We start from the raw sequence: 22,082 nt of genomic DNA on the forward strand, positions 1-22,082 counted from the left end.
ACATCACTTGGCCAATACCATCCACAGGCATTCGGCCTTGGCAGAAAAGCTGCGTCGGCTACGGTGCGGCTGCCTGACTGCCCCCATATCAGTTACTTGCCCACCACGACACCCACAGGCACCCGGCTGCCTTCCAGCAGACACTCGATTGCTCTATGACATTTTCCAACATTAAGTTACCCTCAGTTACTTGCCCACCACGACACCCATAGGCACCCGGCTGCCTTCCAGCACACACTCGATTGCTCTATGACATTTTCCAACATTAAGTTACCCTCCGCGATTCATGAATTTAATCATGATTAGAAAAAGAAAAAAGAAAACAAGCAAGTAGAACAGAACTATATTAATAAAATTTAACAAGGAGACATAAAATGTATCCCACACTGTATTTTGAATTGTGCCAACACTAAAATCCTTCAGTTACCTCAGAGACAAAACTTTTAAGTTTAGTTTATATGTTGTCTGTGCCTTATGTTAGCATAATTCAGAAAAATGATGGAGTGCTAGATCTTTATGTCTACTGAAATGTAAGTTAGTTTCTATTTACAACTATGGTTACGATTATACCACTCTTTCTTGATCATAACTTAGACCCAAGGACCCTCAATGGAGTTTCTTAATGGGGCCAAAATGTATTGGATGGTTCCGCAAAACAAAGAATAATAGTATTTTTATGATCCAGCTGACATTTTTAATCATGAACAAATGTTACAAAATTACATGTATGTATATACCTTTTCTATCAGCCATTGAGTCAAAGAAACACCAAGGAGCCTCAGATCCACTACCACACTTAACAAATGCTACATAATGAGATGTTTCAATGCAAACAACTGCAAATAGTTCCATGTAAAGCCGGGGTATATGGCAGTGGTCTTGCAAAACAGAAAACTCCACAGGCACTGACAGTCGGCGCCACGCGTGATTATTTCTTCGTTGATGGCTATGGGCCTGTAAATACACAAAAATGTTTTCAACGCACTGTTTACCAATTCAATGATAAACGTAACCACACCTCATTGATAAGGATAGGAGAGTAGGGAGAGAGTATCCACAGTTAATACTCTTGCAGACCTGAGTATTAAGGACAAATAACATCATTCTTTTCCATGTCATGCAGGGGACACTTAATCCAGATATTGATAAATAAATTTATAAGTACTTTGAATTTACAAGAGACAGACTGGCTGGCCAGTATTTACCCTCAGGTGCTGAAACTCTACAAATGACACAGTTCAAAGTGAAAAACTACTCCTAACTTTTGGAACTAATAGTTTCTTCCTGAGGTAACTGACACAAAGGTTAGAAAGGAGGGTAACGAACTCCAGGATGAGAGGGACCTAGATGCCATGAGGATGAGGGGAAAATACTTTGGAAGTGTTAAATCTAGAAATCAATATAAAGCAAACAAATGTAATCCAAATGTCAATGTTAAGATTAAGAAGCATTAAAATTTCAACTTATTGAAAAACTTGGCATATCTGTCTTTATAGCTTTTTTAAAAAAAAAATATCATATATTACGTATCTCAGTCACAGGGCACACAAGCAGTATGATACCCAGTTTTGACTAATTACCAAATTATTGCTAGAAGATATGAATATGTTACACAATAATTCCCTCAGACATGTGCTTTATACCGCATGCATAAATGTATATATAATTTAAAAATGTGGGAAGGGGAGGGGATAGGACGACATGCAACAAAAATGGAAGCATCTGTGTTCCACCAAAATCTACAACAAATTATTTAATTTTGAACATTTTCAATCAACGATCTGATACATAGTTATCCAAACAATACACATTCAAACAGCACACAAACACCAGTTTATCGCTGGTGTAATGTGGTCACAGAAACTGAAGCTACCCCTGATAATGACCATTTCTCTCTGAACCATTACCCTTATTAATAAACACTAAATGTAAGAACAAAGCAATAAACAGTATTCTTCTATTCACACAATTAATTTCTTCACAAGATTAATTACTGAGGAAGGTATTTAACAAACATTCACAAATTATATAGACAAGAAAGAAAGGAAACATTATGATATTTTAAATCTACCAAAACAAAATGAACTTCCGTTTTCTAAAAAAAATCCTTGACTGACACTGTTTTCTATCAAAACAATAAAAAGAAAAGCTAAGCAATTTTTCAAAAAGTAATTTTCATTTTGGGGACTGTTGTGCCTGAATTACAAGAAATTCTGAGTATTTGATAAATATACAGCAAGAAGACAAACTTGAAAATATATGGATACTACCACTGAAAATATTTACGTCTGATGAAGGGTCCTTAGAAGTAAAGTCTGGAGTGACAATAAATTTTCTTCTTCTCTAAAATATCACAATGAGTAACTGAAAGCATCAAAGCTAAAGTATAAAACTACAAAAATTAGAAACATGTGTCTCAAGAAGAACAAGTATGGCAGACAACAGAAAAAACGCAAACTGGATGTTTACAGCAAATACAGTTGCTTCATGATTGTACAGTTCTGCAGTACTAGAAATTGCAAAAGTATTAATGATAAAGGTGAAAGTATTAACTTACAGTTCCCAAGCACTCTTCACAGAAGGCAATGCTATCCAATCCTGTGCCAAACTGACCAAAACATTCTCTGCATTCATACTCTGCTAGTTTACCACAGACTGTGCACTGGCGGGGAGCTATAAATATGAAGAAACAAGTTACAAAAGAATAATTCTGCAGAAATTTCTTCTAAACTTACTATAAAGAAAGGAATATTATAACGTAATTTTTGCTAGCATCAAGGTCACTAGAGACTCACCATTAAATCAGTCAAACAAGAAAGAGGTAGGAAACAAAATATGATCTAATGTTAGAAAGGATTTTTGGATTCAACGGAACTGGTTCATGAAAACCTCAGGAAAATTAAACGTTGATAGCTAGAGTCCAGCATCTCAACGATTGTGTATTTCATTTGATAAAATAACTTCAACACAGAACTAAAAAGGCCTCTTAGCATTTGAACTCCAGAGAGTCAGTATTGGGAGGGATAGGACGGTGGGGGTAAGGTGTGTGTGTGTGTGTGTGTGTGTGTGTGTGTGTGTGTGTGTGTGTGTGTGTGTGTGTGATCTAAAATGACTATTTCGTAGAAATTTCTTGATGGACTGTAATATGATTGAGAAGTCAGATAACTGATGGTTAAAGGATAAAGAACAATTATACTGCCACCAACATACATTGCGCATAATGGCCACAAATATAATGAGAAATGAGGGCTCGTACGGAGGCATATAGACAGTTATTTTTCCCCAGATCTATCTGCAAGTGGAACAGAAAAGAAAATCACTGGCTGTGTTACAGGATACCCTCCGCCACTTGCATTTTGGTGACTTGTGGAATATCTATGTAGATGCAGCAGCAGTTTGGCATGTAGGTTGGGGTGATGGGTTGTGCGAGGTGGGCTCATTATGTGCGTATTTACATACATGTAAATTACTTCAATGTTCATCCTTCACTCACATAGGTCTCCTAGCCTCAATCTCCACTAACTCTCAGCACCCACACCCTCTACTCAACAGTTTCCCCTCCCTCTGTCCCACCACCCCCTCTCAATCACTCCGCTATGTCCTCGTTACCATGTATTCTATGTTTTCACTGGCACCAGTGCCTGTGTGTTGCATTCCTATCCTGAGCACCTACTGCCTCTCCCTCCTTCATTCCTATCCTACACACCTGCTGCCTGCCCCTGACCAATCAGCGACCCTTCTCCAATCTCTCCTCTCAGCCCACCTCGCACAACCCATCACCCCAACCTACATGCCAAACTGCTGCTGCATCTACATAGATATTCCACAAGTCACCAAAATGCAAGTGGCGGAGGGTATCCTGTAACACAGCCAGTGATTTTCTTTTCTGTTCCACTTGCAGATAGATCTGGGGAAAAATAACTGTCTATATGCCTCCGTACGAGCCCTCATTTCTCATTATATTTGTGGCCATTATGCGCAATGTATGTTGGTGGCAGTATAATTGTTCTGCAGTCAGCTTCAAATGCTGGTTTTCTAAATTTTCTCAATAGTATTCGTCGAAAAGTACATCGTGTTCCCCCCAAGGATTCCCATTGCGTATTGTTTGAGCCTACTGGTAACAAATCTAACAGCCTGCCTCTAATTGCTTCAATGTCTTCCTTTAATTCAACCTGGTATAGATCCCACACTCACTAGCAGGACTCAAGAGCAGGTCACACTAGTGTCCCATATGCGGTCTCCTTTACAGAGAACTACCTTTTCATAAAATTCTCCCACAGAGCAAAGTCGCCTGTTCACCTTCCCTACTACAATCCTTACATGTTAATTCCATTTCATAATCCTTTGTAACATTATACATAGACATTTGATCCATGTGACTGTGTCAAGCAGCACACTACTAACACTGTACTCAAACATTATGGGTTTGTTTTTCCTACTCATCTGCATTAACTTACTTTTTCTAAATATAGAGCTTGTTTCCATTTATCACATCAACTAGAACTTTTGCCCAAGTCTTGTATCCTTCTACAGTCACTCGATGATGACATCTTACTACACACCAAAGCATCATCAGCAAACAGCCGCAGAATGCTGCTTACCACGTCTGCCAAATTATTCATTTACACAGAAAACAACAATGGTCCTATCACACTTACCCTGGAGCACGCCTAATGATAGCCTTGTGTCTGACGAACACTCACTGTCACAGACAACAAGCTGGGTTTTGTTACTTAAGAAGTCTTTGAACCACTCACATACCTGTGAACCTATTCCGTATACTTCGTTGATATTTAGCAATGTGGCACCATATCAAATTCTTTACGGAAATCTAGGAATATGGAATATACCTGTTGCCCTTCATCCGTGGTTTTCAGGACCTCTTGTGAGTAAAGGGCAAGCTGAGTTTTGCAAGAGCAATGCTTTCTAAAACCATATTAATTCGTGAACATAAGCTTCTTGGTCTCAAAAAAATTTCTTATATTCTTACTGAGAATATGTTCAAGGATAAGGAGTTTGCAGCAAACCAATGTTAAAGATACTAGTCTATAATTTTGTGTGTTCGTTCTTTTATCCTTCTTATATACAGATGTCACCTGCACTTTTTTCTAGGCGCTTGAGAGTCTGTGCTGGGTGAGAGATACATGAGAAATGCAAGCTAGGTAAGATGCCAATGCCATAGTGTACTCTTTGAAAAACTGCAATATCAGTACTGTATGCTCAGCCAGTACAATGTAACTTCAAACAAACATATATGTCCCCCCCCCCCTCTCTCTCTCTCTCTCTCTCACACACACACACACACACACACACACACACACACACACACACACACACACCTGTCAACAGTTCATCATTTCTACTAATCAGCTGAGTTGTCTCTATTACTCCTAGTCATTCTGCTGGGGTCAGAACTGTTGATGTTTTTCCTTGTGTTTATGAATTAAAGGTTGTTTCTGTTCATTTCCCTTTCCCCCCAAATTATTTATAGTCTGTCTGTAAACTCAAGAGCGAGCAGCGCTTTTGTTGGGGGAAGTGGCCTTTCCCGGAAGAACGCTGCCACCGGCCTACAGGGGCACCCAAAATCTGTTGCCCGTTATCTGTCTAGCGGTGTAGATAGGCGTGCAGCGATATACGTCGTTTCTGTTCGTGGGATCTTAGTTGCCAGTGTCAGTGAGTTAACTTTGTATACTTACTGATGTACTTCGATATCCGGAAGTGATGGATAATCGTCAAGCGTTGCAAGAAAATGTGCAGAATACGAAGAAGTGGAGGTATTTGGGGAGTAACGAGCTTTCGATCGTCTCTAATTTTATTACAGCGTGTATTAAAGAAGCGACCCAAAAAGAACTGTTGGCTAATATTACCAGTCCCAATCAAAGGGCTGCAATTTATGCAAACGTCAGCCCCACCTAATAGGACGCGTAAGTAAGGAATTGAAAAATAGGCCGCATGGTTTACTGGATTCGCCACGAAGGAAAACTAATAATTTTGGGAGGAAACCCATCGTTATAGACAGTTTCAAAACCACGTAAGACCTTTGATGCTAATGGAACAATAAATCTCTATCTCGGTCGCTATTCAGCTGATTCTAAGACATATTGCTTAAAACATATGCGCAATAGCTATTCTAAACACTGCTGAAATTTCCTTCGAAACATGTACGCTGATTCTGGATTTTTAAGCAAAAAGCTTGACATACGACGTGCATTCTCATATTAGTTTCTATTTTTTGGTAAGAACTTTATTTGTTAATCTACAGCAATGTTATCCTCTTCAAAATATTCCCCATTACATACTATATACTTATGCCAGTGCTTTTTCCAATTCCCGAAAGAGTTTAGGATTGTTTCTTCGGGATAGTTTATAGGTCTCTTAACTGTGCATTTTTAATGTCATCCATGCTTGTAAAACCGCTGTCCTTTAAGGCCTGCTTTGAAATGTTTATACCACTTGTCTGCCCTTGGTTTACTCATAACAGGCTCACCAAAAGCAATATTTACCATTTGTAAAAATTTCATACACATTATTCCATTCTTATAACAAAGTTTAATACAGATTCTCTAATTTATTTTTATACAAAACAAATAATCGTTGATGCTACCAAAACACATGTAACCTTTCTGACAGCTGATAACAGAGTAAATACCCAATATGCATAATATTGAACACATACTTTTGAGGCATGTTTACGAAGACAGTGACAAAGAAGTAGCACAAATCGGACTAATACAACACACAAAATTATAAATTTCTACTTACTTTCTAAAAACTCTTTGTGTTGCAAGAATTGTTAAGTTTCAATGCAGTCCTTCGAAAAAAAGTTCTACCTTTTAGTAGAAACACAAAGTAAGAACAAGCCTTATATTCTACAGACTGATTGCACTATATGGGGTTCGTTTTACGAATAGCAATAGAGGAACTTAGATTCACATGAACAGGCATTTGGTTCTATGTATGTAGTAGAATCCTTACTTCCGTCCGTATGTTAATATTATTTACTCTATAATGTTGTGTTTCGGAAGAAGCTATCGTTTTTTGTATTCCTTATGCTCTTAATGCATTTGTCTAAAAATAAAACGCAGCCCAAACGTATCTGTACATGGCTTCGCTAAAGATTTGAAGCGCGCGCCGGAGCAGGCCGGTACTACGTTGTGAAACAGCCTGTAGAAGGGCCTTGTGACGTAGATGGGTTGGCAGAGTGGGGACTTGCTCGCTCGCTCTTCAGTTTACCGACAGACTATACATTCTGTCAGAAGACTGCTTGCCATATTCTATTTCCATAAGAAGAACAGAATTGAAAGCCAACAGTCATTCTCTTCTCTTTAAGACTGGTACATTGTTATCCATGATATACACCTGAGCAGGGATACAGAGTATGTTCAAGTTAAACTTACCAAAGGCATTCCACACAATCCACTGTTAATCCTTTTATAAATGTGTCATTGCACAAAAGTAGATCTATCATCCATGCCCTATGGATCAATTATTCAAATAGACTTACCATCAGGGCTAATATAATAGTATACCGAATACTGACAGTGAAGTCTAGAGTCTGTCTGAGCAAGGCCAGAGAGATACGCAACCAAGATATAAAAACATTTCTTGAGATTATTTTTGAAGCAATAAATGATAAACAAAAAAACATTTCCATTTGAATGTTCTTGTTTCATGCACAAATGTGTAGTCTGCTTATAAAATGCGAAGACAAAGGGTATTGGTCTGTTTCAAAGTTATTTCCACAAATGTCAGTCTTCATATACCTGTACATGTGGGGGGGGGGGGGGGGTCAGTGCTGGAAAAGTAGTAATCAGTTCTCCTTCGCCTAACTGTAAAAATTCAACCTTCTTCAGATAGTAGATGGAGTACTCATCGGCAGAAGTGTTGCGTGTCAAGAATCAAACAAGCTGATATTCAGTTCAATAGTCACAGAATTTTCAGTCTGAACAGAGACATAATTTTCTAAGAACATCTAATTCTGCTGAATAGTGAGCAACACTATAAATTCAAACACTCCAAAAACTAATAATGAATTTTATATTAAATTTCACAATCTATTACTAATAGCACTCATGCAAACACTTTCTGCACAACCTACAGGAATATCAATATTTACTTACAGTCCTCAATAATATCAGTGACATCCAGTAACTGTGATGGTAATATACGAGGGTACATTTTGAATGACTTTCCAAACCTAGGCATTTGTATAATTAAACAAGAAGGCACCTAAAGTGGGGGGGAAAAAACAGAACCATTAATTTTCCAATAAAGGTAACATTTAAAAACAGCTGAAACATTCAATATGATTTTATTCTTTTCTCTCAAAATTTATTAAAATTTAACATTTGTAATCTGTTGAGGTTACAATATCTTATCACACTGTACGAATTACCTAAAGAAATCAACAGTGCCAGGTATCAATGTTGGATTTTGGGCATTCAACAAAATGGTCAGTTAATTAATTTCCAATGCCAATTAACAAAGTTTAGTAATTAAAATGAGTATCATACGATAATGAAACCATTATAGCACAGTGAAAAAAAAAGCACAAACATAAAAACACAAAACAAATTTATATTAAATAATCAAATACATTTGTCGAAAATTATTAAAGATCCTAGCAAAATATTAAATGCAGCACATTGTTTCAGTGATACCCCAAGCACCACACCCTGGAGGCTCTTCATATCTTAGTAGGAGCCACGGGTTAAACAAAAGTGCCCTATAAAAATTGAGAGAAAATTACTCTGATTGATCTGAGTGACAGGATGTTTGAACACCACAGTCAGATCACTTTTTTAACCACCCGAAGTTTATTCCCTTTTATTTTGAGCCAGTCCTCCTCAACAATGACGTCTGTGAACACAAAGGTATAAATGACCTGGTAGACAATGTTACTAGAATCTTCAGATGTTTTGCAGATGATGTAGTTTTCTATAAGGAAGACCTATCTTCAAAAGAGCTGCGCTGCACAAATATTCCATCAGATCTTCAAAAAATTTCAAAGTGATGCAAAAATTAGCTACTTGCTTTAAGTTTTAAGAAAATGTAAATTTGTGCACTTCACAAAATGCAGAAAAGTAGTATCCTATGACTACAATATCAAAGAGTCACAACTGAAATCAGTCAACTCAACTCATACAAATACCTGGATGTACAAATTTGCAGGGCTATGAAACAGGACGAGTACGTAAGACTCAGTCGTGGGTAAATTGGACAGCAGACATCATTTCATTAATAGGATAGTGGAAAAATGGTGTCTACAATGGAGACTGCTTATAAAAATGCATGCACAGCATTCTAGTATATTGCACAAGAGTGACGGATCCATATTAGAACAGAACTAATTGAGAACACTGAATTAATACAAAGCAGTGCAGCAGCACATAGTCTCACAGGTTTGCTTCAATCATGAGAGAGCATCACGAAATATGCATACACATGTAGGCTGCATAAACAAATTCAGAAATACATGTTTCACAATACAAATACTAAGAAACCTTCTATCATATGATGATCACAGGACCATATATTTTGCTTATACTCACTCACCATTGAAAAATGATGTAGTATTTTGGGGAAACTGTGGAACAAGTTTGAAATCATTTATTGTATAGAAAAAGATTATCAGACTAATGGAAGGGTGTTCATAACTGAACACTGAAAGCCCATGATGTCAAATGGAGTGCACCAGACACACTGGTCTATTACATAATTTCATGAGTAAGTACTAAATGAGGAATTTATGAAAATAGAAGACACCAAAGACATGATTAGTCACGTCACAGTGCACAAAGACGCATTTCAGAAGACGTCCTTCCTGTTCTTCATACAAGAATGGGAAAGGATGAAACCCAAACATGTGGTATAATGGGAAGAACTCTATTCCATGCACTTTCCAGCTGTTTGCAGAATACAGATGAAGATGTAGAGATGTCACACAATCCCGATTGGCTGCAAATATCTGCAATTAATTTACTGTGGATTTCAGTGTGCCCTCATGCCCAGCACAATATCTTTTTACTGTATTTTTGACAGGAGAGCAGTGTGTACTGAACTAACTCATTGCTATATTCATACTGCGCATCATCTGAATGGCACTATGAGACAGAGCAAGTTAGCCCCTGCATGGCCAGAACTTAGGTTAGCCCCTGCATGGCCAGAATTTATTTGCTTTAAAGCCATGAGGGTAGCATGTAAATGCTGATCAGAGGCATGACTAGCTGGTACGTGACTAGAGCAGTGAAGCATCCATGTATCTCTCTATTTGAGTCATTAGTTCAACTACATGGGAATTATGGTACTCATTAAAAAGGAATGAAATGAATGCTTGTATGTTGGACCCGCTGTACTAAACTTGTATGAAGGAAGGTAAGGGACACTTTTAGAAGCAGTTTGCCTTCTTACTCTGAGTATTTCATTCTTCTGTTAAAGTCTAACAAGTTTCAGAGCTACAACTCCATTTTCAAGGACTACTCCAACGTTTTAGGCACTAAATCTCCTTTATTTTGCCTCCTATAAGAATAAGAAAATGTCTCAGACAAATGAACAAGCATCTGAGACGCTTTTATCCTCAACCTGATAACCAGCCAGATTGGATATTTGTTCCAGCACTGTGAGGGAACATTCATTTCTACAAATTTTTTTCCCTCCACAACGGTTTTACTCAAATCCTCTATGTCTCTGTGGCTTGAGCAGTTAGGAAAAAAAGTCACTTCACTTGTGGTGTCACTAATGATGTTTAATGTGTGAGTCTGTGGCCAGTTTTGTTTTAAAGACATGTGATGAATATTTACCAAGAAAGTTTCAGGGTGGTTCACATGGCTCTGAGCACTATGGGACTTAACTTCTGAGGTCATCAGTGCCCTGGAACTTGGAACTACTTAAACCTAACTAACCTAAGGACATCACACACACCCATGCCCGAGGCAGGATTCAAACCTGCAATCGTAGCGGTCGCGCGGTTCCAGACTGTAGCGCCTAGAACCGCTCGGCCACCCCGGCCGGCTTTCAGAGTGGCTCACTGGAGGCTTAGAATGGAACCTCATGGTGGCCAGGAATCAATGTTTTCCAAGAAGAAGGGCAAAGAGCTATGAGATACTCAGCCCATCATCAAACTTGCCTTGCACCAAAGGAACACACATAGTAGTAGTGGATTTGACCCAACTATTTCCACTTTTCCTCCCACTGAGATTTTTCAAGTTATTCATAGTCTTCAACAGCAAGCTGTAGAATGGAGGTGTGGTGGGAGGTGGCAATTGGTGGGGTGGGGTGGTGGTGGGGGAGAACCTGCACCAGAGGATACATCAGTCACAAATACTTCAGCACAGACCTATCAAGTCTGAAGGAAATGCACATGTGAAAGAGTAATATTGGAGCCACAAAAGAATGCAATGAAGCTATGAGGTTCAAGCAATCCTAATGCAAGCAAGCAGGTATGATATGGAAAGCTTCTTTACTGATTGCTCTACAGCTAACATGATATGAGGTTAAAGGAAAAATTAGGACAAGAAACTTACCTCTTTAAGTTTTATATCACTGGTTAAAAAGCTCTGGTCGAAAAGCTGCTGAACAGAGGGCAGAACAAGTTGCTCATCCTTCTCAACAAACAGCTGGTAGTGGTATGCTTCCTGACCAGAACTTAACTTTAAAAATGGCTCTGCTTTTAATATCTGGGCAACCAGAGAAGTCAAAAATTCTTCTGGATCTGGAGCAAAGTAACAACAACTTCACTACTTAGGGCTATTATGTATATTAATTAAGGAGAATTGTACAAAATAAAAATTACAATAGAAATTATAAAATGAGCACTGTAAAACTGTGTAAGACAAAAAGAAACAACCAGGAATGGTTGCAAAACTGGATGTTTCTTCCAAATATAATTTTTTTGCATGTAACTGAGGGTGTGATGTAAGAAGCTAATGCACCTTAAATGGAATCTAACCGCATCTTGTGTTTCGCAGAAAGAATAACTTCACAAACACTGATAGGAGGTTGCAAAACGTGCAAAAGGTCCATTCCATTGTTACAGACATAAAATCTGTACAATTTACACTGAAGTATAACATGAAAATAAAAAAGAGATAGACCTGAATACGACACTACTTACAACAAAGATTTGCTGATGCAAGTTGTGTTGAATTGCCACCAAACAAAAATGACCACCAGTTCACTTTTCACAGAATGAACCAAGCATAAAGGTAAAAACTCACTGCATAGTTGAGGCTTTGACTAGCTGCAAGGTATTTATAAAAACTACACACACATACGAGGGCACACCTACAAACTCAGCTATGCTCTATACTCAAACCTACACTGGTTGTATAACACTTGTACTGTGAAAATGTGCAGAACTGTCAACTGAGGTGTGTGACATTTGTGTGACTATTTATTTTTTTCACAATATTTCAACATCCGAAGGTTAGAGTACGTCTGAGGACGCATGCTGTGCGGGACACATCTTTACATGGTCAGGGCATTGCATTGAGAGGGCAGGCATATGAACACTGCATTAGAAATTCACAAAAACAGTGCTGTGAGAATCGGAAAGTATAGTATGGAGCAGAAGAAGGTGAAGTCAGACCATCTCATCCAGCCACACCAGGGGGGCAAAATAAAGAAGAAGAAGAAGAAGAAGAAGAAGAAGAAGAGACAATTTCAGAAGCATTCATTCAACAAATGTTGCAGATTTTTAGGGAGATCCCATTTGATGTCATATTTATAATTACAATACGAGAAAGGAACACATAACCCTCGATAATAATGGTGAGAGGTGATACTGTTACATAATACTGTGGATTTTTTAGGGCAATATCAAAAGAAAACTTTTGACTATATTGTTTGGCTCGATGAAACCTGGGTAAATGTAAGCCACTCAATGAGTATAGACTGGACAGATGATAAGAGTAACTGGCACCATGTCACAACCCTTTGGAAAAAGATGCAACGGACAACAAAAAATGGACATTAGCAGAAGAGGAAAGATAAACCAAACATCATTGTCAGATTGGAATAATAATGCAGTACACATGAAGGAAGTAATAATGAAAGCATGGAAGAATGAATGAGCAGTGAAAAATGATATTGAAAAACTTATCATTTCATTAAATTCTGGCAGCAGTTCTAGTGACAACACAAATGGTAATGAAAGTCTTCCAGACACACGTATCGTACACCTGTTAGTGGTATAGTGTATTTCCAAATATTCAGTCATGTATGTGGTTGAACACTTACTTATTGCTACTAAATGCCTATAATGTGTGATTAAGGTATCTTAATGCATCACAGTTACTATAGCAGTAGTGAACCCCCCCCCCCCCCCCGCCCCAAATGCTCCCTTCACTGCCTATAAAGACGGTGTCAACAGTCTTGTGCACACAACTGTTGATCACGTGAGCACATGGCATGTTATGTACAAGCCAGTAAATCCACTCCTCATATGGTGAAAAATTAAAAATATCCATTTGAATTTTGACCATGTTAGCTGGTTCAGTTTAGTACTATTTCACTTGCGTCCTGTACCATGCATCACAATGTTCTGTTGAAAGATTACCTTTTTTTCCCTTCTTTTTTTTGATGAATCTGACCTGTACATAATTCTGGTTCTGGTCACTATGTAGCCCATGTGGACTTCTCTGGAGCATTTTTTCCGCTGCAGAAAATTGCTAACGCTTTCTGACCAACGACTTATACAAAATTATCACATGATGACTGGACATGTATTTTCACTTTCGACCATCTGTTTCCAGATGTTTATTGCATAACTGCATTTACAATTCAGTCCATTAATGTGACACTAATACATTCTTTCTCAAAGAGAGCTGAAACAGGGCTCTAACAGTACTACAAAAGGTTTCTTACATTAAAATAAAAACACACTGTGTCTTTTTCCTCCCAAGATATTCCATAATCCCATTTACTCTGTGCTTCTCTTCTGGGTCCATGGACTGGATACCAGACACCCAGCAAGTAGTCAGCATTCTCCTGGCTTTATGCACTACAGCTACATCTTTCCTCATAGACGCTCTCTCTAGGAACAGACAAGGTACGCACAGTAGGTCTGTCGGTATTTGAGGCTCCTACTTTACTTAAACATCACGAACATCTTTAGATGATGCAATAATTCTTCATATAGCGGAACAGGACTTGATCCACAACATCTTGTTGCACTACATGCCCCCGCACTCAAGCTAAAGATGTCACTTTACCATTTTCTTTTATAATATACAATTTAGATGCATTTCATGGCATGTGATTGCCTTCTTATTAAATTTCCTTTTGATGTTCATTTTATTCCTTATTGCATTGTTACATACGTTAGTATATTTTCTTATATCTCATTTCCCAGGTTGTCATGTAGTACCCATTATACGTAACTGTTGTATTATTATGTTACACCATTAATTAGTGTTCCTTAAATACTATAACATGGAGATTCATTGGAATTATTGATGCTACCTGTAACCCCCCCCCCCTCGATTAAAAAAAATATTCACACATTTATTCCTTTAGTGCAAGCTTCAAGTTTCCTTTTATTTGCATATAACATACAAAGGTTGTTAATGCTTAAGAACAAGAATATTAGTTAGTTCCATTTTGTGTTTGATCAACAAAAGAGTACAATTCGAAATGTCATGTTACATCTGGGGATGTATAAATTTCCCCAATTATCTTTTCTATTTACGTACAATAGTCCCTTCTTTAGTGTGATCACTTGTCCCACTAACTCCTGCTTAAATTCTTTTTTATTCCATCACAGCTGAATCACTTCGTTTTTGGGCAAGTACCGCACAACTAACTTTTATTTGTACATGAAACTGAGTCACCCTCAACTATTTCATAAAAATGGTACGGACCATTTTTCTAGTGAGTGGACCCCACCTAAGGTATAGATCAGTTACTACAGGATCCGTCTACGCGCATAACATCCAATTCCTCATGAGTCCCCATTTTGTGTACTCCTGATTTTTATCGGACAGTACTGGTCAGCAATTTTATGTATCAGGAATGAAGATGTTCATTAACACTATGATTTTAACACCTTCTTTCTATTTTTATTTATTTATTTATTGTTCCGTGGGACCAAATTAAGGAGAAGTCTCCATGCGCATGGAACGAGTCAATACATGAAATTATAACACGATATTAGAAACAGATAAAATGAAATATAAGAAAAACATATTCAGATGACAAGCCGTAAGTTTAAATAAAGAAAATCAACAATGTAACACTGGAATTTGCTTAATTTTTTAGCTCTTCCAGGAGCTCCTTGACAGAATAGAAGGAGTGAGCCATGAGGAAACTCCTCAGTTTAGACTTAAAAGAGTTTGGGCTACTGCTAAGATTTTTGAGTTCTTGTGGTAGCTTACTGAAAATGGATGCAGCAGAATAGTGCACTCCTTTCTGCACAAGAGTCAAGGAAGTGCATTCCACATGCAGATTGGATTTCTGCCTAGTATTAACTGAGTGAAAGCTGCTAACTCTTGGGACTACGCTAATATTGCTAACAAACGACATTAAAGAAAATATACAGGTTGTTACAAAAAGGTACGGCCAAACTTTCAGGAAACATTCCTGACACACAAAGAAAGAAAATATGTTATGTGGACATGTGTCCAGAAACGCTTACTTTCCATGTTAGAGCTCATTTTATTACTTCTCTTCAAATCACATTAATCATGGAATGGAAACACACAGCAACAGAACGTACCAGTGTGACTTCAAACACTTTGTTACAGGAAATGTTCAAAATGTCCTCCGTTAGCGAGGATACATGCATCCACCCTCCATCGTATGGAATCCCTGATGCGCTGATGCAGCCCTGGAGAATGGCGTATTGTATCACAACCGTCCACAATACAAGCACGAAGAGTCTCTACATTTGGTACTGGGGTTACGTAGACAAGAGCTTTCAAATGCCCCCATAAATGAAAGTCAAGAGGGTTGAGGTCAGGAGAGCGTGGAGGCCATGGAATTGGTACGCCTCTAACAATCCATCGGTCACCGAATCTGTTGTTGAGAAGCGTACGAACACTTCGACTGAAATGTGCAGGAGCTCCATCGTGCATGAACCACATGTTGTGTCGTACTCGTAAAGGCACATGTTCTAGCAGCACAGGTAGAGTATCCCGTATGAAATCATGATAACGTGCTCCATTGAGCGTAGGTGGAAGAACATACTTACTGACGAAACTAAAATGAGCTCTAACATAGAAATTAAGCATTTCCGGACACATGTCCACATAACATCTTTTCTTTATCTGTGTGTGAGGAATGTTTCCTGAAAGTTTGGTTGTACCGTTTTGTAACACCCTGTATACTGTGAGCGCAATGTCAGAATTCCCAGAATATTGAATAGGGGTCGACAAGAGGTTCTCGAACTTACACCACGTATAGCTCGAACAGCCCGTTTTTGAGCCAAAAATACCCGTTTTGAATCAGAAGAATTACCCCAAAAAATAATACCATACGACATAAGCGTTTGAAAATATGTGAAGTGGACTACTTTTCGTGTTGAAGTGTCACTTATTTCAGATACTGTTCTAATGGTAAATAAAGCAGCATTTAGTTTCTGAACAAGATCCTAGACATGGGCTTTCCACAACAGATTACTATCTATCCAAACGCCTAGGAACTTGAACTGTTCCGTCTCGCTTATAATATGCACATTCTGTCTGATCAAAATATCGGTTCTTGTTGAATTGTGAGTCAGAAATCGTAAAAACTGAGTCTTACTGTGATTTAGCATCAAATTGTTTTCCACAAGCCACGAACTTATTTCATGAACTACATTATTTGATACTGTTTCAATATTACACACAAGATCCTTCACTATCAAGCTGGTGTCATCAGCAAACAGAAATATTTTTGAATCACCTGTAATACTAGAAGGCATATCATTTATATAAATAAGAAACAGCAGTGGCCCCAGCACCGACCCTTGGGGAACGCCCCACTTAACAGTGCCCCATTGGGACTGAACATCACAACCACTCTCAATATTGTGGAGAATTACCTTCTGCTTACTGTTCTTAAAGTAAAAGGCGAACCAATTGTAAGCTACTCCCCTTACTCCATAATGTTCCAACTTCTGCAGTATATTTTGTGGTCAACACAGTCAAAAGCCTTCGTTAAATCAAAGAAAACACCTAACGTTCGCAACCTTTTATTTAATCCGTCCAAAACCTCACAGAGAAAAGAGACTATAGCATTTTCAGTTGTTAAGCCATTTCTAAAACCAAACTGTACATTTGACAGCAAATTATGTGAATTTAAATGCTCCAGTAACCTTGTGTATACAACACTCTTGATAACTTTAGCAAACACCGATGGCGTAGAAATAGGTCTATAATTGTCAACATTATCCCTGTCTCCCTTTTTATAAAGTGGCTTCACCACCGAGTACTTTAATCGGTCAGGAAACCGACCACTCCTAAAGGAAAAGTTACAGATATGGCTAAGTACTACATAGAACAATACTTCAGTATTCTGCTAGATAGCCCGTCATATCCATGAGAGTTCTTGGTCTTTAGTGATTTAATTATTAACTCAATCTCCCTCTTGTCAGTATCATGGAGGAGCATTTGGGGTAACAGTCTCGGAACACATTTTTCTAAGAGCGCTATATGATTCCCTGTTGGGACTAGGTTTCTATTTAGTTCACCTGCTATATTCAGAAAGTGATTATTAAATACTGTACATATATGTGACTTATCAGTAACACGGACATTCCCACTATGCACTGATTCCATATCCTCGACCTGTCTCTGCAGACCAGCCACTTCCTTTACGACTGACCATATGGTTTTAATTTTATCCTGAGATTTAGCTATTCTATCTGCATACCACATACTTTTTGCCTTCCTAATAACATTTTTAAGCACCTTACAATACTGTTTGTAATGGGCTGCTGCATTTAGATTTTGACTGTTTCTAACGTTTTGATATAATTGCCACTTTGTTCTACAAGATACTCTTATCCCTCTAGTCAGCCTAGTCAGCCACCCAGGCTGCCTGTTTGTGCTAGTACCCTGTTTTTAACGTTCTAATGGAAAGCAACTTTCAAAGAGCATGAGAAAAGTCTTGAGAAAAGCATTATATTTATCGTCTACTGTATCAGCGCTATAAACATCTTGCCACTCTTGTTCCTTGATAAGGTTTACAAAGGTCTCTACAGCAACTGGATCAGCTTTCCTAAACAGCTGATGACTATATTTAACACGTGTTGCAGAACAAAAATCTTTTACAGTTAAAATTTGTGCATCGTGATCTGAAAGGCCTTTCACCTTTTTGCTAACAGAATGCCCTTCTAGTAATGAGGAATGAACAAAAATGTTGTCTATGGTTGTTGTTCTGTTCCCTTGCACTCTCATTGGAAAGAATACGGTTTGCATAAGATTATATGAATTAAGGAGGTCTACCAGCATCCTCTTCCTTGCACAGTCACTTATACAATTAATATTGAACTCACCACATGACAAACTTTTTGTATTTCCTATAAAGTGAACCAAGAACCTCCTCTAGCTTTAGCTTTTCTCTCTATGTATGTTTTGTCCTACTCACTATCCCTGCCCTGCAGTACTATTTTCGTTTGTATTTCTCTCACGCAAGCGTTTCATCTACATCTACATTTATACTCCGCAAGCCACCCAACGGTGTTTGGCGGAGGGCACCCTACGTGCGCCACTGTCATTACCTCCCTTTTCTGTTCCAGTCGCGTATTGTTCGCGGGAAGAACGACTGTCTGAAAGCCTCCATGCGCACTCGAATCTCTCTAATTTTACATTCGTGATCTCCTCGGGAGGTATAAGTAGGGGGAAGCAATATATTCGATACCTCATCCAGAAACGCACCCTCTCGAAACCTGGCGAGCAAGCTACACCGCGATGCAGAGCGCCTCTCTTCCAGAGTCTGCCACTTGAGTTTGCTAAACATCTCCGTAACGCTATCACGGTTACCAAATAACCCTGTGACGAAATGCGCCACTCTTCTTTGGATCTTCTCTATCTCCTCCGTCAACCCAATCTGGTTCGAATCCCACACTGATGAGCAATACTCAAATATAGGTCGAACGAGTGTTTTGTAAGCCACCTCCTTTGTTGATGGACTACATTTTCTAAGGACTCTCCCAATGAATCTCAACCTGGTACCCACCTTACCAACAATTAATTTTATATGATCATTCCACTTCAAATCGTTCCGCACGCATACTCCCAGATATTTTACAGAAGTAACTGCTACAAGTGTTTGTTCCGCTATCATATAATCATACAATAAAGGATCCTTCTTTCTATGTATTCGCAATACATTACATTTGTCTATGTTAAGGGTCAGTTGCCACTCCCTGCACCAAGTGCCTATCCGCTGCAGATCTTCCTGCATTTCGCTACAATTTTCTAATGCTGCAACTTCTCTGTATACTACAGCATCATCCGCGAAAAGCCGCATGGAACTTCTGACACTATCTACTAGGTCATTTATATATATTGTGAAAAGCAATGGTCCCATAACACTCCCCTGTGGCACGCCAGAGGTTACCTTAACGTCTGTAGACGTCTCTCCATTGATAACAACATGCTGTGTTCCGACGTGCATCGATGATACTTCCAATTTTAACCCACTAGGTTCTTTTATCATAATTTATGCGGGTCATTTCTGCGTCATACATTATTTCATTGATGTATCCTTTAATCCCCCTGAAAATGTGACGCAAATAAATTGTCATTTGCCCAAGTCCTTCGTGTCACGACAGTAGTCCATTGTCATTGCCATATGTGAAATACTCGCCAGTGCAATCCTACTGTTGTAGGTTGTAAATTCTACTATACAGATTTAAAAAGAAGAGATCCTGTGATAGGAACTTTGCATATGGACAAAAGGAAGATAGATTTGCTACTCCTAATGGAGAAGTAAGAAAAGGAAGTAGAGAGACAGGTATGTTAGGATCAAAGAAGAAGAAAAGATAGTACCCTTACCATCCCCCACCCCAGGGACCCCACCTGCTAAGGTACTTCTACATCTACATAACTACATATATACTCCGCTAGCCACCAAGCGGTGTGTGGCGAAGGGCACAATTCATGTCAATGACACATTTACCCCCTCTGTTCAACACACGTGGATCGTGCGAGGGAAAAACGACCGTGGCACCGGAGAGAGAATCTGTTAGGCATTCCCTATAGAATGCAATGGAATAGGTAAGTATATTCAAGTAACTCATCATCAACTGTCATCATAATTTCTGTGCCGGTCTATTTGTTGGTCAATATACTCGACAGAGGTGAAATCATTACCCCATGATTACCCTCCCTTAAAAAAAATTAACATGCAAACCCAACCATTGTTTTTATCATATGACGGTAAGTTACTTGCCTCTTTGGTCAGCAATCTTACACTATAGGAATACTTAGCCACACTTTCACCATTAAGAACGATCTTTGTTGCTACTTTGTTTCTTTCTTAGGTTTAATTTAATGGTATCTTATACTGCTTTAACATATCAATATTATATAATCCTTTTTTTAATGGTTTCTGGATCAACCAAGGAAACTGCTTTGGGATGTGATACATTTAAAACTTTGTAAGGACCACTAAATCAAGGGAAAAACTTTTGTCTCTTTTTCTTCAAATTTGACCTACGGTGCACTCTTTAATTAGTACCAAGTGGTCCACATCAAAGTTAGCTGTCCTAGCTTTTTCATTATAAGAGCATTGGAACTTTAATAGTGGCAACTATTTATTTACAGCTCGTACAAAATACGAGGGGCGTTTGAAAAGTCCGTGCAAAGTCCGAGAGATGGCACCACTGGCGTTTATCGAGGTCATGTTTAGTTAGTGGCATCTTTGGAAAGAACGCACACCAAGTTTCAGCCATATTGCTCTATTTCTTTGTGTTTGGCATTCGTGTGAATCAAGAAAGTCAAGTGATTGTCAAAAAATGGATGAAAAAGAATTTTGTGTGGTGATTTAACATTACTTTATGAAAGGCAAAATGCCTCACTAAAGAGAAGCTCAATAAACATTACGGTGACTCTGCACCTTTGATTAGAACAGTTTATAAGTGGTTCCAAAATTTTCGGAGTGGCCATATGGGCACAAGTGATGCTGAATGTTCTGGATGCCCTGTGGAGGTTATGACTCCATAAATCATTGATAAAATCCATGATATGGTGATGGAAGACAGAAGAGTTAAGGTGCGTGAGATTGCTAGTGGTGTGGGCATGTCAAATGAACCGGTGCATAATATTTTGCATAAACATCTGGAGATGAGAAAGCTATCCTCAATAAGGGTTCAGTGATTGCTCACGATTGACCAAAAACAGAATCGTGTGAAATGTTGGAAAGGATGGTTTGCAGCTGTTCAGGAAGAATCCACAGGACTTTAAGCGTCATTTCGTCACTGTGGAAGACACATGCTCCTCAGACCAAAGAACAATCTATACAATGGCTTACCAAGGGAGAATCCGCACAAAAAAACACAGAACACCATTCCTCCAGCTGGAAAGGTTATGGTGACTGTCTTTCGGGATTCGCAAGGGATAATCCTCATCGACAATCCGGGAAAGGGTAAAACTATTACAGGTGCATATTATTCATCGTTATTGGACCGTTTGAAAACTGAGCTGCAAGAAAAATGCCGGCGGCTGGACCACAAAAAGTCCTTTTCCATCATGACAATGCACCAGCACACACCTCAGCAGTTGTGGTCGCAAAATTAATGGAAATAGGATTCGAACTCGTTTTACATCCCCCGTATCCTCCAGACTACACTATTCTCCCTCGGACTACTATTTGTTCCCCAATTTGAAGAAATGGCTGGCAGGCCAAAGATTTTATTCAAACAAGGAGGTGATTGCAGCAACTAATAGCTATTTCGCAGACTTGGACAATTCCTATTATTCGGAAGAGATCAACACATTAGAACACAGTTGGACAAAATTCCTATTATTCGGAAGGGATCAACACATTAGAACATCATTGGACGAAGTGTATAAGTCTAAAAGGAGACTGTCGAAAAATAAAAGAGGTTTACCCGTACACGTAAGTAGTTTTTATTTTTGCATGGGCTTTTGTAACGCCCC

At 38.7% G+C, this 22,082-nt stretch overlaps 1 protein-coding gene across 3 annotated transcripts in view; it reads right to left on the reverse strand.

Moving 5' to 3' along the window:
- The window catches only part of LOC126262270 (ubiquitin carboxyl-terminal hydrolase CYLD), a 109,653-nt gene that overhangs the window by 12,960 nt on the left and 74,611 nt on the right, over nucleotides 1-22,082 (reverse strand). For all 3 annotated transcript variants that reach the window (XM_049958779.1, XM_049958780.1, XM_049958781.1), the window contains 4 exons: nucleotides 11,523-11,710; nucleotides 8,121-8,229; nucleotides 2,558-2,673; nucleotides 738-954 (listed from right to left, as the gene is read on the reverse strand). In XM_049958779.1, coding sequence (XP_049814736.1) covers nucleotides 738-954; nucleotides 2,558-2,673; nucleotides 8,121-8,229; nucleotides 11,523-11,710 — 630 coding nt within the window. The remainder of the gene's footprint in view (nucleotides 1-737; nucleotides 955-2,557; nucleotides 2,674-8,120; nucleotides 8,230-11,522; nucleotides 11,711-22,082) is intronic.

Source organism: Schistocerca nitens, chromosome 6 (genome assembly GCF_023898315.1).
Source record: "Schistocerca nitens isolate TAMUIC-IGC-003100 chromosome 6, iqSchNite1.1, whole genome shotgun sequence".
NCBI lineage: Eukaryota > Metazoa > Arthropoda > Insecta > Orthoptera > Acrididae > Schistocerca > Schistocerca nitens.